This window comes from Callorhinus ursinus, unplaced genomic scaffold (genome assembly GCF_003265705.2).
Source record: "Callorhinus ursinus isolate GAN/ISIS: 27379988/994484 unplaced genomic scaffold, GSC_fseal_2.0 scaffold1, whole genome shotgun sequence".
In the NCBI taxonomy this organism is placed as follows: Eukaryota; Metazoa; Chordata; class Mammalia; order Carnivora; family Otariidae; genus Callorhinus; species Callorhinus ursinus.
The window spans coordinates 111,688,226-111,705,342 of NW_027397063.1; the positions used below are offsets into that span (position 1 = coordinate 111,688,226).

Below are 17,117 nucleotides of genomic sequence, written 5' to 3' on the forward strand. Positions count from 1 at the left end.
CCAATTCCCCATTGCTAGGAATGATATCAATATACACTCCCTCTTCTAGTGTATGGGAATGCCTCTTTTCTCAAAACCTCAACAGAATATGCTGTCGTTTGGGATTTTTGCCAGTCTGATAGGTGATAAATGCTACCTTAGTGTAGTTTCAATTTGCATTTCTCTTGCCATGAAGGAGACTGAGTATGTTATTATGAGTTTAAGGAAAAAATCCATCCATATTAACTTTTCCCTGATCTGGCTTGGTTGTCTTTTTAAGAGTTCCCTGTTCTGTGCCTGGACTCTAAAAGGAGGTGGGTGTCCCATGAGTAGTAGTGATGACACTGACCCACATAAGGTCCCTGTAATGTGATCCCTAGCCTACAGAGAGCTTAATCCTTGCCTCCTTCAACTATCATTTGTTTTACTGTTACCTCCTCCTTGAGGCCACCCCAGCTTCCCTCATTTAGGTCCCCACTGGGCTCCTGTAGTGCATGAAATGGTAGTACAATGATTACATACAGTGACCATGAGCTCACAGAGGACAGGGGCTCCAACTCTTATCCCTGAATCCCAGAACCTAGCCCTAGTACCCTGCAATCCCATTAGATGAACGGGTAAATGTTCCCCCTTGGCCCACATTTTACTCAGTATCATCTCCGGGTTACTCCCCAAAAAGATCTTTTCAGTCACGGTCTTTTCAGCAAAGGCTCTGTGGGAGTCATTATCAGTGCTCACTAAGCCCAGCTCTCCTTTGCCTGCTCAGCATCCTGGAGGCTACACTTGGCCTCAGCCATCTGCCGTTTGTGGGCGGGTCACGTGACTGCATCTGGCCAATGAGGTGTGAGAGGAAGTGAGGCAGGGCTCCTGGGCTGAGGCCATGAAGAGCCCTGCATGATGCTCCAGGCTTCTTCTTCCTCCACTTTGGTGGGTGGGGTGTTCTCGGCAAAAACCCCACTCCACCTCCTGGGCTTGATGTGAGAGAATAATAAACTTTTAAGCATTAAAGCATAGGAATTTTGGAGTCATTTGTTACTGCAGTATTTTAGCCCTCGTGGAAAAATTGAACCCTTTCCAGGCAGGATTCTCACCCAAGGATATGTGGCATCATTGAAAGATCATGGGCTGTGTGGATTGCAGTAACCCAGTTCCAGTGCAGACTACAGAAAGAACTTTGGACGATTTACTTTGCCTTTCTGGACTTCATTTCCTCATTTAAAATAATGGCGATAGGGTGGGGGCGGAGCAAGATGGCAGAGGAGTAGGAGACCTGGATTTCGTCTGGTCCCAGGAATTCAGCTGGATAGGGATCAAACCATTCTGAACACCTACGAACTCAACAGGAGATTGAAGAAAAGAAGAGCAGCAACTTGCTGAACAGAAAAGCGACCACTTTCTGGAAGGTAGGACGTGCAGAGAAGTGAATCCGAGGTGATATTCTGGAGAGAGATGGCGGGGGAGGGGGCCTCCGTGGGCTGCTTCTGGCAAGTGATAGAGCCGCGGAGCACAAAATCGGAACTTTTAGAAGTCCGCTCTGCTGAGGGACGTCGCTCCAGTGGCTAAGCGGGGGATGGAACCCTTGTGGGACAGTGTGGTCTCAGGACCCTTGGGGGTCACAGAAAGACCAGGGGTGCCTGAGTGTGGCAAAGCTCCCAGGTATCGAAGCGGGGAAGCCAGCTGCAGAGACAGAGCCGAGGCGCGGGCTCTCAGCTTGGGGTTGCCATAAACTGTGATCCACGGCATAGTCGGGCCACTGCTCCTCCAGCAGGGAACCAACAAGTGGCAGATCGGGGGAGACTCCCCTTCCTCCCCGGGGAGGAGCGGTGTGGGAGCACACCGCAGGGATCTGCTGGGTTTGGAGACTCCACACCGGGTCAGGTGCCAGAGATAGAAACACTCGGTCACAGGCCGGGTGAGCACGGAGTGTGGCCGGAGACCGGGGAGATGGGAGTGAGTGACTGCTTTTCTCCAGGGGCGCACTGAGGAGCGGGGCCCCGAGTTCTTGGGTCCTCCAGAGCGGAGATTGGGAGGCCGCCATTTTCACTCTGGTCCTCCAAAGCTGTACCAAGAGCTTCCAGGGAACAAAAGCTCCCGAGAGCAAACCTGAGCAGATTGCTTAGCCCGGACCGACAAGGGCGGGGCACTTCCGCCTCCGACAAAGACATTTGGGAACCACGGCAACAGGACCCTCCCCCAGAAGATCAGCAAGAATAGCCAGCCAAGATCAAGTTTACCGAACAATGAGAACGGCAGAACTCCAGCGCTAGGGGAATACTGCACATAGAATTCATGGCTTTTTTTACCATGATTCTTTAGTCTTTCAAATTTAATTTTTTTAACTTTTTTTTTTTGAATTTTTCTTTATCCCTTTTTCAATCAACATCTTATCAATCCCTTTTTTAAAAAACATTTTTATTTTTCATTTTTAGAGTCATATTCTATCCCTTCATAGTAGTTACGCTTATTTTTGGCATATATATAAGTTGTTCTCTCTTTAAAATTTTGAGATATGGTTTCTTCTAACATCAAAATATATCCTAAATCTCTAGTGTATGGCTTTGTTCTAGTCTCCTGCCTGATCACATTCTCTCCTCTTTCTTTTTTCTTTTTAAATCCTCTTCTTTTTTCAAACAACTTCTTATCAATTCCTTTTATAAAATCTTTTATAATTTTCATGTTTACAGGCATATTCCATCCCTTCATCGTATCAGTCCTTATTTTTGTACATATATAAGTTTTTCTTTCTTTAAAATTTTGGGAGGCACTTTCTTCTAACAGACCAAAATACACCCAAAATCTAGTGTGTGGCACTGATCTATGCACCAGCCTGATCATATTTGATCATATTCTATTGTTTTGTTTTGTTGTTTTTGTTTTTATCTTTTTTTTTCTGTTTCTTTTTTCTCTCTTTCCCTTTCTTTTCCCCTGGTTTCAGGTCTTTTCTGATTTGTTTAGAGTATATTTTCTGGGGACGATATTACCCTGTTAGCATTTTGTTCCCTCATTCATCTAGTCTCTAGACAAAATGACAAGATGGAAAAAATCACCTCAACAAAAAGAACAAGAAGCAGTACCAACTGCCAGGGACCTACTCAATATGGACATTAGTATGATGTCAGATCTAGAGTTCAGAATGATGATTTTAAAGATACTAGCTGGGTTTGAAAAAAAGCATGGAAGTTATTAGAGAAACACTTTCTGGAGAAAAAAGAACTAAAATCTAACCAAGTTGAAATCAAAAAGGCTATTAATGAGGTGCAATCAAAAATGGGAGCTCTAAGTGCTAGAATAAATGAGGCAGAAGAGAGAATTAGCGATATAGAAGACCAAATGATGGAAAATAAAGAAGCTTAGAAAAAGAGAGATAAACAACTACTGGATCATGAGGGCAGAATTCAAGAGATAAGCAATACCATAAGATGAAACAACATTAGAATAATAAGGATCCCAGAAGAAGATGAAAGAGAGAGAGGGGCAGAAGGTATATTGGAGCAAATTATAGCAGAGAACTTCCCTAATGTGGGGAAGGAAAGAGGCATCAAAATCCAGGAGGCACAGAGAACCCCTCTCAAAATCAATAAAAATAGGTCAACACTCCGACATCTAATAGTAAAAATTATGAGTCTCAGAGACAGAAAATCCTGAAAGCAGCTCGGGAGAAGAGATCTGTAACCTACAATGGCAGAAACATTAGATTGGCAACAGACCTATCCACAGAGACCTGGCAGGCCAGAAAAGATTGGTATGAGATATTAAGAGCACTAAAAGAAAAATATGCAGCCAAGAATACTATATCCAGCTAGGCTGTCATTAAGAATAGAAGCAGAGATAAAATCTTCCAGGACAAACAAAAACTAAAGGAATTTGCAAACATGAAACCAGCCCTACAAGAAATATTGAAAGGGGTCCTCTAAGCAAAGAGAGAGCCTAAAAGCAACATAGGCCAGAAAGGAACACAGACAATATACAGTAACTGTCACCTTACAGGCAATACCATGGCACTAAATTCATACCTTTCAATAGTTACCCTGAATGTAAATGGGCTAAATGCCCCAATCAAAAGACACAGGCTATCAGATTGGATAAAAAAACAAGACCCATCGATATGCTGTCTGCAGGAGACTCATTTTAGACCCAAAGACATCCCCAGATTGACAGTGAAGGGGTGGAAAACCATTTACCATGCTAATGGACACGAAAAGAAAGCTGGGGCGGCAATCCTTATATCAGACAAATTAGATTTTAAAACAAAGACTCTAATAAGAGATGAGGAAGGACACTATATCCTACTTAAAGGGTCTATCCAACAAGAAGATCTAACAATTGTAAATATCTATGCCCCTAACATGGGAGCAGCAATTATACAAGGCAATTAATAACAAAAGCAAAGAAACACATCGACAAGAATACAGTAATAGTGGGGGACTTTAACACCCCCCTGACTGAAATGGACAGATCATCTAAGCAAAAGATCAACAAGGAAATAAAGACTTTAAATGACACACTGGACCAAATGGACTTCACAGATATATTCACAACATTCCATCCCAAAGCAACAGAATACACATTCTTCTCTAGTGCCCATGGAACATTCTCCAGAATAGATCACATCCTAGGTCACAAATCAGGCCTCACCAGTACCAAAAGATTGGGATCATTCCCTGCATATTTTCAGACCACAATGCTTTGAAACTAGAACTCAATCTCAAGAGGACAGTCGGAAAGAACTCAAATACATGGAAGCTAAAGAGCATCCTACTAAAGAATGAATGGGTCAACCAGGAAATTCAAGAAGAATTAAAAAAATTCATGGAAACCAATGAAAATGAAAACGCAACTGTTCAAAATCTCTGGGATACAGCAAAGGCAGTCCTGAGAGGAAAGTATAGAGCAATACAAGCCTTTCTCAAGAAACAAGAAAGGTCTCGAATACACAACCTAACACTACACCTAAAGGAGCTGGAGAAAGAACAGCAAATAAAGCCTAAACCCAGCAGGAGAAGAGAAATCCTAAAGATCAGAGCAGAAATCAAGGAACTAGAAACCAAAAGAACAATAGAACAGATCAACGAAACTAGGAGCTGCTTCTTGGAAAGAATTAACAAGATTGACAAACTCCTGGCCAGACTTATCCAAAAGAAAAGAGAAAGGACCCAAATCAACAAAATCATGAATGAAAGAGGAGAGATCACAACCAACACCAAAGAAATACAAACAATTATAAGAACATATTATGAGCAACTCTATGCCAGCAAATTAGATAACCTGGAAGAAATGGGTGCATTCCTACAGATATATCAACTACCAAAACTGAACCAGGAAGAAAGAGAAAACCTGAACAGACCTATAACCACTAAGGAAATTGAAGCAGTCATCAAAAATCTCCCAAGAAACAAAAGCCCAGGGCCAGATGGCTTCCCAGGGGAATTCTACCAAACATTTAAAGAAGAATTAATACCTATTCTTCTGAAACTGTTCCAAAAAATAGAAACGGAAGGAAAACTTCCAAACTCGTTTTATGAGGTCACCATTACTTTCATCCCCAAACCAGACAAAGACCCCATCAAAAAGGAGAATTACAGACCAATATCCTTGAGGAACCCGGATGAAAAAATTCTCACCAAAGTACTAGCCAATAGGATCCAACAGTACATTAAAAGGATTATTCACCACGAGCAAGTAGAATTTATCCCTGGGCTGCAAGGCTGGTTCAACATCCGCAAATCAATCAATGTGATACAATACATTAATAAAATAAAGAACAAGAACCATATGATCCTCCCATTAGATGCAGAAAAAACATTTGACAAAGTACAGCATCCTTTCTTGATCAAAACTCTTTAGAGTATAGGCATAGAGGGTACATACCTCAATATCATAAAAGCCATCTATGAAAAACCCACAGTGACTATCATTCTCAATGGGGAAAAACTGAGAGTTTTCCCTCTAGGGTCAGGAACATGGCAGGGATGTCCACTATCACCACTGCTATTCAACATAGTATTAGTAGTCCTAGCCACAGCAATCAGACAACAAAAAGAAATCAAAGGCATCCAAATTGGCAAAGTAGAAGTCAAACTCTCACTCTTTGCAGATGATACGATACTTTATGTGGAAAACCCAAAAGACTCCACCCCAAAACTGCTAGAACTCATACAAGAATTCAGTAAAGTGGTAGGATATAAAATTCATGCACAGAAATCAGTGGCATTCCTATACACCAACAGCAAGACAGAAGAAAGAGCAATTAAGGAGTCGATCCCACTTGCAATTGCACCCCAAACCATAAGATACCTAGGAATAAATCTAACCAAAGAGGCAAAGAATCTGTACTCAGAAAATTATAAAACACTCATGAAAGAAATTGAGGAAGACACAAAGAAATGGAAAAACGTTCCATGCTCATGGACTGGAAGAACAAACATTGTGAAGATGTCAATGCTCCCTAGAGCAATCTACACATTCAATGCAATCCCCATCAAAATACCATCCACTTTTTTCAAAGAAATGGAACAAATAATGCTAAAATTTGTATGAACCAGAAAAGACCCTGAATAGCCAGAGGAATGTTGAAAAAGCAAAGCAAAGCTAGCAGCATCACAATTCCGGACTTCAAGCTGTATTACAAAGCTGTCACCGTCAAGACAGTATGGTACTGGCACAAAAACAGACACATAGATCAATGGAACAAAATGGAGAGCCCAGAAATGGACCCTCAACTCTATGGTCAACTCATCTTTGACAAAGCAGGAAAGAATCTGCAATGGAAAAAAGACAGTCTCTTCAACAAATGGTGTTGGGAAAATTGGACAGCCACATACAGAAGAATGAAACTGGACCATTTCCTTACACTACACACAAAAATAGACTCAAAATGGATGAGACCTAAATGTGAGACAGGAGTCCACCAACATCCTAAAGGAGATCACAGGCAGCAACCTCTTCGACCTCAGCCGCAGCAACTTCTTCCTAGAAACATCGCGAAAGGCAAGGGAAGCAAGGGCAACAATGAACTGTTGGAACCTCATCAAGATAAAAAGCTTTTGCACAGCAAAAGAAACGGTCCACAAAACCAAAAGACAACCTACAGAATGGTAGAAGATATTTGCAAATGACATATCAGATAAAGGGCTAGTATCCAAAATCTATAAAGAACTTCTTAAACTCAATGCCCAAAGAACAAATAATCCGATCAAGAAATGGGTAGAAGGCATGAACAGACATTTTTTCCAAAGAAGACGTCCAAACGGCCAACAGACACATGAAAAATTACTCAACATCGCTTGGCATCAGGGAAATCCAAATCAATACCTCAATGAGATACCACCTCACACCAGTCAGAATGGCTAAAATTAACAAGTCAGGAAAGGACAGATGTTGGCAGGGATGCGGAGAAAGGCGATCCCTCCTACAGTGTTGGTGGGAATGAAAGGTGGTGCAGCCACTCTGGAAAACAGTATGGAGGTTCTTCAAAAAGTTGAAAATGGAGCTACCATACGATCCAGCAATTGCACTACTGGGTATTTACCCCAAAGATACAAATGTAGGGATCCGAAGGGGTGCGTGCACCCCGATGTTTATAGCAGCAATGTCCACAGTAGCCAAACTGTGGAAAGAGCCAAGATGTCCATTGACAGATGAATGGATAAAGAAGATGTGGTATATATATATATATATATGTGTGTGTGTGTGTATGTGTAATGGAATAGTATGCAGCCATCAAAAAGAATGAAATCTTGCCATTTGCAACGACGTGGATAGAACTGGAGAGTATTATGCTGAGCGAAATAAGTCAATCAGAGAAAGACATGTATCATATGACCTCACTGATATGAGGAATTCTTAATCTCAGGAAACAAACTGAGTGTTACTGGAGTGGTTGGGGGTGGGAGGGATGGGGTGGCTGGGTGATGGGCATTGGGGAGGGTATGTGCTATGCTGAGCGATGTGAATTGTGTAAGACTGTTGAATCACAGATCTGTACTTCTGAAACAAATAATACATTATATGTTAAAGAAAGAAGAAGAAGAAGATAGCAGGAGGGGAAGAATGAAGGGGGGGAAATCAGAGGGGGAGACGAACCATGAGAGACTGTGGACTCTGAGAAACAAACTGAGGGTTCTAGAGGGGAGGGGGTTGGGGGGATGGGTTAGCCTGGTGATGGGTATTAAAGAGGGCACGTTCTGCTTGGAACACTGGGTGTTATGCACAAACAAGGAATCATGGAACACTGCATCAAAAACTAATGATGTAATGTATGGTGATTAACATAACATAATAAAAAAAATCTTAAAAAAAATAAAATAATGGGAATAGCAGTATCTACCTGGTCCGGGTGCTTAAACGAAATAATGTGTATAATGAAACTAGTGCTTAAAGTGTTCAGTCTGAGGTAGTTTTTTTTTTTTTTTTTTTATCATTCTTAACACTGTAATTATTTCTGCACAGAGTCTTTGCCCACACAGGTACTTCTGTCTTCACTGCTGCTCTTCCCCTATGATCCAGTCTTTTCTGCCCTCCGTGCCCTGAGCAGGGTATCTCTGGTCTGGGAGGTCTGGCCACAAGCACCAGTCCCTCTGTTGGGTTTGGGAGTCCCCGGTTACACGTGCAGGTGATGCCACAGTCATCCGCTGAGTTGGCTTCTCCCTTGCTGTGGAGGACTCACTACCGGAGTGTGCTCAGCCTTAGAGCTGCCCTGTTTTGAGTGTTGCACAAATCATCCATTTTAGATTTGAGCAGATTCAAGTTCATTCTTCTAAAATACCACTTACGTTCCCACATGTTCTTCTGCCTCCCTACCTCCCCCCAACCCCACCCTGCCGCATCCCTGCTATAGCAGAGTCATGGTGCTGTTGCTGTCTGTCTGCCTGCCTCCCCCAGGCAACTGTGAGCACCTTAAGGCCAGGGTCTACTGACTTTTCCTCGGGGTCCCCACAGGATCTAGCACATGAGAAATAGGAGACAAAATGATAAGTCCTGTGGTGGAGGCTGATCCAAACTTTGCATAAGGGCTGAACAGGAGAATCGTGGGGCGCCTGGCTGGCTCAGTAGGAAGAGCATGTGACTCTTGATCTGGGGGTTGTGAGTTTGAGTCACATGTCTTTTTTTTTTTTTTAAAAGATTTATTTATTTATTTGACAAAGAGAGCAAGCATGAGGCGGAGTGGCAGGCAGAGGGAGAAGCAGGCTTCCCGCCGAGCGGGGAGCCTGATGCGGGGCTCGATCCCAGGACCCTGGGACCATGACCTGAGCCAAAGGCAGCCGCTTAATGACAGAGCCACCCAGGCACCCCGGGTGTAGAGATTAAACTTAAAAAAAAAAAAATCCAAATAGTTCTTCCAGAAGGTTGAATGAGCAACATCCCATGGCCATCAGCAGAGGGCATGTCCCCACTGCAGCCACCAGACAAGAGGATGGATGGGCTAGGTGTTGGCTCTCCAGTTAATAACCCTGGTCTGGCCACCTGAGCACCCTGAGGACTGCCACAGGCCATGAAGGTGGGTACTGGCCGAGCCATCCATATAGTCCTTGCAGGATCAGTAAGACCTTCCACCAAAGTAAGTTGTTTTTGTTTTTTTTAAATTGCAGTGTTCCCAGCCCTGTGGCATGACTGAGGGTAGGTCTCTGTGTAGAACACAGAATGGCATTAGCATTATCACAGGGACAGGAGGTGGCTTCCTGGGGCCCCAGCAAAGGGTGTCACACTCATTCTCTTTTGGAAAGCTGTGCTGTGGCCATGGGGATTCCTTTCTTGGAGCCAAGAAGCTGCTAGACAGATGGCCTTTGGGAGCAGTCAGTTCTCCCAGAGGGTCAGCCGGTGTCACCAGGCACCTAGCAGGCTGGGACATCAGTGAGATCCTTGTCCAAAGCCCAGGCCTATTCCTCAAGGGGAAGCTGGCTGTGGCACTCCAGGCACCTTGCCATTCACTGGGCCACCTGCCAGCCCCTCTGGGTTGGGCCAGATGAAGACCTGCCACACTCGAGGCCCCTCTGCCGTAACTGTCACCCAGGCTTAGCTTTCAAAAGAAGCTGGCACAGTGGCAACGCCACGGGCAAGGCCAGCCCAGCTGGAGAAGGGAACTGTGATTTGCTGAGAACCTACTCATTAGGTTTACAAGGGAGATCTCTATGTATGTCCATCTGTATCCGTCAGCTCATCTGTACATATACATATCTTTTCTATATCTCTCTATAGCTTATATATAACATATACATAAAATCCAATTCCCACAACATCACAACAAAATATACTTTAATGCATGAGGGAATTGGGGCTTAAAGGATTAAATTACTTTGCCCAAGGTCACCCAGCAAGTATTTGTATTATGGTTTGAACCGAGGGGTGCCTTGCCCCAAAGGCGTTTGCTCTTTCCCACTCCTCCACACTGTGGGTGTGACAAATTGGCAGGCATGATGCTACGAAAATCAGAACAGGGGAGTCTTCAGGGATGTGGCTACTCCACAGTGTCAGTGTCTTGTATGGGTACGAGACAGTAACCGCCCCAACCGTTCACTGACCCCAGACATGCGGGCCATATTCTGGACTAGGCATGATCCAGAGGAAAACAAGTCAAAAGAGGAACCCGTGCTGGGCCCTGTGAGCAGACGGGAAGTTTTGTTAATCACAGGAGGCCCTCCCCTTCCTTTGACTAACCAGGGAGGAGGGCGGAGGCCAGAAACCAGGAAAGACACAAATAGTCATTACTCAGAAATGAAATGAGAGATAAATGGAGGAAGGGCAAGAAGCAAGGAAGTCTGAATCATTTTCAAGAATGCTTTCAAATCTGAGTTGCTGGTGTGGAGGAAGGAGCACAGACTTATTTTGGGCAAGTCCCTGAGCCCCAGTCTCCTTATTTCTGAAGTGGGGCCATAACATTTAATCTGTTGTGAGGAGTAGGGATAATGAACTTAGAATAGCCCCCAGGAGGGACACCATGAATTGTGTGTCTTATCATTAACTTCCCCTGCAGTGCTCTAGTTCTTGCCAGCTGGGCCCTAAGGATGGAAAAGTGTCCTCTGCGGTGACTGGTTATCAACAGGTGGCATCTGGAAAAGTCGAAGAGCCTCGGTACCCCCTGTGGCTCTGTGTGCCACTGAGTTCACAACCCCCTCTTTTCATAGGCTCTGACTGCTCTGTAGAGGTGGTATGCCTCTTAATTTATCATTCTAGAATGTGTGGCTTTTCGGTCCAGTATCCTCGCTTTATTTGTCCTGTAGAGCTTGAATCCTGAAACTGTGGTCTGATGGGGTGCTCCAGAGCAGAGCAGATCCACATGGATTACAAGGGTCAGCATGGGCCACTGACTTCCCCGAAGACAAGAGGCTGGGGACGTTCAGCTTTGTGTGCCCCCAACCCAGCCCAGAACCAATACGTGGATGTCCATGGCATGTTTGGAGTGACCGCAGCTTAAAGAAAAGCATGACGTGCTCAGGTCACAAGCCCCTCCATGACTCCCCATGTCAGAGCCTCACCAGCCCCACTGGCATCGAAAATAAAGGTGCTGTCTGTGGGAGGGGGGACTCCCTGTTCAGGAGAGGTGGGCAGGCCCAGGGTAGGCTGGTAGAAGACAGGGGTGTAGGGGCAACCTCTGCTCTGGTCACACCATCCTTGGGAAATGGCCCTATAAAGGAAACCCCCAGAGCTGGGGGGGAGGGGGTTGGCTTGTGGTGCTGTCCTGTGCTTCGGGAGGCAGAGGGTGGCCTGCCTGCTCTCACTGGGGTCCGTTAGGATTGAGCAGGGGCTACAGTGATGTTTACTCAGCTCTTTGCTCGGGTTCCCAGAGGCTCCCTGCTGGCAGGAGCTCCTAAGGTCCAGGTGAGGCCAGAACTAACCCGGCCATGGGTGGGGGAGGTGGGCAGGACGCTCACAGCAGACATTTAGCTATGCGAGTCCTGACCCTCAGGAGGTGCTTTTCTCAGAACGCAGCTTTGGTTCTTTTGGATCCCATGAATGTCTTTATTTTGCATGAATCTGCTCACCTTCCCTTTGCCAGAGATTGCTTGAAGCCCAATCTGTGCTTCAATTTCACAACCTGAGACCCAGCGACCTCCTTATCTGCTTTCTCATTCCAGCCCACCCAGGCTGACCTTCTTCCTAATTTATATTTAACAAGGACAAACATTTCATTCTACGTTCAAGTATTTTCGAAATATATTCTTGCATGCTGCTTCTGTTCCTTTGGCAAACAGACAACAAAGCAACCCACCAATCCAGGAACCGCTGAAATAGAACCATTCCCTTCTGGTAGATATCGGACCGGTGCCTGCTCTTGGGTAGTGAACCGATGACACACAAGGGCTTCATCTAGGAATTTCAGGACACAGCGGAAGTCCCCCAGGGAAGTCACCGTCACGAACCTCCCCACTGTTGCCAGCACCTTTGCCACCACACCATCTCTGGGCAACTCGACAGGGGAGGACTCTATTTCCTGAGTGCGCAGGCGCTGGGTAGCCTCTAACCCCCTAAGTCCATGTCTTGTTGGCGGCGAGGCTAGCTCTGTCCTTACCTTTATTCCTTGGCCGAGGCTTTCCAGGGAATTAATATCCAGTCCTTCCTTGCAGGCCTGCAGGCAGGAGATCACCTTCTGACTCTCCATTTTGCCAGGGCGGATAGTGAGACTGGCCAGGCTGCCGTGGAAGAATTGAGCAAACCGCGGTTTGGTGACTTCTCCTCCTGAAAGTGAAAGCAGCACGGTCATTTGCCCTGTGGAGACTGGGTCCGAAACACCACTTCATGGCACGATCTGGCCGGGGGACCAAGGACACAGTGACTCTGTCCCCTCAACCTGAGCTTTTCCTGCAGAGGGGTAAGCTCAGCAGCCAGCCTCGAAACACAAGGATATTACCTGCCGTCAAGACCTTGGCGCTCCCCAGCGGCACCTGATTTAGAAATCCTGGAATTCCTGGATTGGAAATAGCTGCCTTCAGAGGCGTGCACTGTGTTAGAAGACAGAAAGGAACCCCCAAAGAGTAAAACTGGGCGGGAGAAGGAAGATGCCACCGACGGGAGGCCTGCTGTGTGGCGGGCTGTCTGCTGGGGACTTCATCTGAGCAAGCCTGCAAAGAAGGGACCCTTGTTTCCCACTCACACGCGAAGAACCCTGAGGCTCAGACAGGTTGAGGGACTTGCCCCAGGACACACAGCTGAACGCTGGAGCTGGCCCTCTACTCCCGGTCTGTCTGACCCCAAAGCTGGCGTTTGCTGCCCTATATTCCACAGAGAGTTTGGCCGGCAGTCGAGGAATCCTGGAGCTAACGGGCTCTGGCTCTCTTGCAATGAACTGATCTCGTACCCGCTTAAACTCAAGTTCTTTGGCAGATGAGGACTTCCTGGATTCTGTTCGACCTCTTTGTTCTCATTGCCTACTTCTTGTTTTCCACTGTTCTCTCTACAGGCTGAGCCGAGTCCTGTCTGAGCTCAGGTCTGCTCTGTGGCACAGGATACCGTTCAACACTGCTCATGTCAAGGTCCCTCCTTCCACTTTCTCCCTGCTTTTCTCAAGGTCTCTAAAGTACAAAGCTCCCCTCAGGTTCATCTGAGTCCTCACCTCTTCCAGGAGGCCTTCCCCACAGCCTTCACTGAGCACAGGCCCCTTCCGTCTCTGGGCAGCCTATACCGACAGACTAGCCTTGATCTTGCACTTCTGTCTCTTCAGAGAGGTAGCGGGACATATGAGAAAGGTGGCTGTGGGTCGAACTCCAGCTTCGCTAATTCCCTGGGAAGGTTTTGTAAACCCCGAGCCTCTGCTTGCTTATGGGGGGACAGTCCCAGGTTTTGGCTCCTGGCTCCCCGGTCCTCTCTCCGAGGGCTCCTGTGGCCCCCCCGGACCTAGCTCCTGCAATGCACCCCTAAGGAAGCGCATTCCAGCGAGACACCACCACAGAGGGCAAATTTCTGACTCTTTCTACTAGAGTGACACCACAGTGACTTCTCTCTTCCTTCCTTCCACAAGCCACTCTGTGCCAGCAGAGCCTGGACCTCAGCTGGAGGGGTGGAGGGCTGTCCCCAGGTCACTCTACCTCAGCCCGGGGGTAGTAGATGCTCCTAACGCCCGCATTCCTATATTCTTGAGAGTGCTCTCTACTTCTCAGTAGCTAATCCTTTGTTGTTCCCATTCTCTATTGAAGTTAATAATTCTCTACATTGACCTGTTGAAATCGCAGTGTGGTTTTTCTCCCGTGATTGAGTCCACACCGACACACACTCTATGTTAGCATGCATGCCTTTGCTCACAACTATTCCTCTTCACACTAAGATACCACCTCCAAACGGCTTAGATTAGGCAAATCCCATGGTCCTTCAAGGCCCCTTCAGCCCTCTGTCCCCTGCTTGCACACAGAAACCTTTCAGGAGCCACCCTGTGTACCATGCCCTTCCTCTGTCCGGAGCCCCCTGCCCACCCTGTCCTCTCCTTGCCCTGAGCCCTGGAGCACTGACTTCATTTGAACGTACCCTCAGAACCCAGCATTGCTAACGGTTTACATGTGTGGCTTTTATGTCCTCAATAGCCTGTTACTGTGGTTCTCAACCTTGGCTGCACATTTTAATTACCTGAGGAATCTTTAAAAAGTCAAACTGATTCTGGTGCTTGGTCCCACCCCGAGAGATTGTGACTTAATTGGTGTGGGGAGTTTCAGAAGCTCCTCAGGTGCATTAAATGTGAAGTCAAGGTTAGGAATCACTGGCTGTAAGCTTCTGAGGTTGGGTCTTCTGCACACTCCTGTGTGATCTCTCTCCTTTATGCCACCCGCAGGCTTACTCTGGCTACCCTTCCCACACTGCTAGAATGTATTTGTGTAAGTCTCTCTCCTGGGTAGCAGGGAGCACTCATGCATTTTTCATTTTAATGAAGATGATACAGAGCAGGTAGTAATAAGGGCCGAGGGCTGCACCGGGCACTTTGCATAAGTTGGCTCATTTATTCCCTTCAATAGCACAGGGCCCCCGTGTGGTCCCAGCATGCTGCAGCCTGCCTGGCACACAGCAGACCTTTCATAGCTGTTTCCTGAACTGAAAGAGACGTTGAATTAATGCCAGCAGAGTAGTGGTCATTGTGGAGTCTCTCCAACGCCCATCTCACCTCTGTCCTCTTGCAGCGGCAGCCCAGAGGTTGGGGGGAGTTGACTTGAATTCCAGGGATGGATTCTATTTAGTCACAGCTAATCAGGTTTTCCTGTTCCCCTCACTCCGGTGACTGAGTCAGGTGATGACTTCAGATGACGCCGATCAGTACCTGTATCCACTAAGCCACAGAGGTTGGCCCAGCAGTGATCAGGAGACCACAATCAGGCCAATGAGATGAGAGGAGAAATTAACTGGCAGCCTTTGGGAAAAGGGCCTCCATTTTCTCTCCAGAAAGTTTCTGGAACCTCCTCTTGCTCTCTTCCCTGGAGATGATTATGTGAAGGAGGAAGGCTTAGAGTGGCTGCAGCCATCTTGTAGGCAGACCAGAGCTGACCAAGGTGACGCATGAAGGAGGGCAGACCCGGGAGAGTCATAGCAGAGGCCCGGGTGGACCTCCCTCCTCATGCTCTTACCACAGCACATCCTCAACCGTGGAAGCCCATCATCCACCTTTATGGTTTAAGCCATTTTGACTCACACTGTTGTTCCCTACCACCAAAAACATCTTCACTTTAGAAACGAAAGGAGAAGGTTCTATTGAAGTTCTCAGTCCACAAGGAACTCCAAACAGATCTGCCTTTGAGGAATGCTCTGACATGGCAATGACTTGAGAGTGAGGGGGAACCCATCTCGGGCCTTCTATTCTGGGTCCTCAAAGCCCCCATAGGTAAAGCACCCCTCAGTGCCATTAGCATGTTCCTGCCCCAGCAAAGGGGCACTTCTGTTGACCTGCAGAAAGAAGGGTGTGAATGTGGGTACGCATGGTGGAGCTGCCACTCTCCAGGGCATCCAGATGGCCACCTCTTCCCTGCTTTGTCCACCCTGTGTCCCCTCAGAGCAGCGGAGGCAGCAACTATCATTTACTGGGTATGCACTATGTCTCCCACACGGTGCCAAGTCCTCCACATACATCATCTTACTGAACCTTCACCAAACTCTTGGGAGGGAGGTACTTATTCTGTAGTTAGAGTTGAGCAAACCCAGACTGAGAGAGAAGTAAGCGGCTCAAGGCCACGCAAGTAGGAAGTGGTGAAGTGTGGGCCCCTCGGGCATGTGTGCATTCAGCCATGCACGGGGCCAGCTGGGGCATCCTGGAGTACTGGCCGGCCCTAGCCAGGGTGAGGCTGACAGAGAGCCCCCGCAAGGGCTCACTCTGCAGCTCCATGTTTAAAGGCCAAACTTCGCAACTCTCTTGGATGCTAAGACATTTTCCTACACACCATTTTCCCTCAGCAAAACATTCATGTTCTGTATTTTTGATTCAAGAATCCCAGATCTGTGATGTACTCTATTCATTAGTGATGCAGCTCCAGGAAATTGATTCAATTAGCACTTTGCAATAGGAGGCCAGCATAAAATGTGAAATATATTTGCACTCAGGGATGGCTGTGATGCAGGATTTAAAAAAAAATAGATACATTGAAAATCTCTTTCTTTTTAATATCTGGGGTGTCTTCATAAACCACATGGCTCCTCTGTTAACATTTAGACACAAACATGCTCATGAATTATTTTAAGAAAAAAAACATAACCTGATTTCTTACACAAAGAACTTTCTCTACATGTTTGCGAGTGTGATTTTGGGTTCCTGAGGCTAGATCTGCACACATTTTTAAAGTGTTTGCTGAAAGCCTAGCCTTCTGTTAGATTCAGCTAATTATAAGATATAGACCATGCTCTCTAGGAACTTATATTTAGTTGGGAGAATAAAGTATAGACACTGGGAAAATAAAAATGTAAGAGTAAATAGCCAGTGCAATAGATGATCTAAGGCAGGGCATGACTGATTTCCAAACAAATGCTACAGATGAGGTGTCCAACAGATCGGGAGGGGAAAAAAAAATAACCATTATCTAGGAGGCCCTTAAAACATGGCAGGTTCTTTCGTGTGCTATTTTATTTAATACTTAAGTGGCAGGACAGTATGTTTGAGACCTTAGCCTCTATTCTTTTGATTTTACCCTCTCTGTAGACACATAGCTGGCTTGTGCTCATTGCCACAGGGAGGGTTGTGA

The 17,117-nt window shown here is 46.3% G+C and overlaps 1 protein-coding gene across 9 annotated transcripts in view; it reads right to left on the reverse strand.

Annotated features, from left to right (window-relative positions):
* CLSTN2 (calsyntenin 2) overlaps positions 1–17,117 on the reverse strand; it is a 631,223-nt gene that overhangs the window by 29,305 nt on the left and 584,801 nt on the right. For all 9 annotated transcript variants that reach the window (XM_073899332.1, XM_073899377.1, XM_025881463.2 and 6 more), the window contains one exon: positions 12,485–12,651. In XM_073899332.1, coding sequence (XP_073755433.1) covers positions 12,485–12,651 — 167 coding nt within the window. The remainder of the gene's footprint in view (positions 1–12,484; positions 12,652–17,117) is intronic.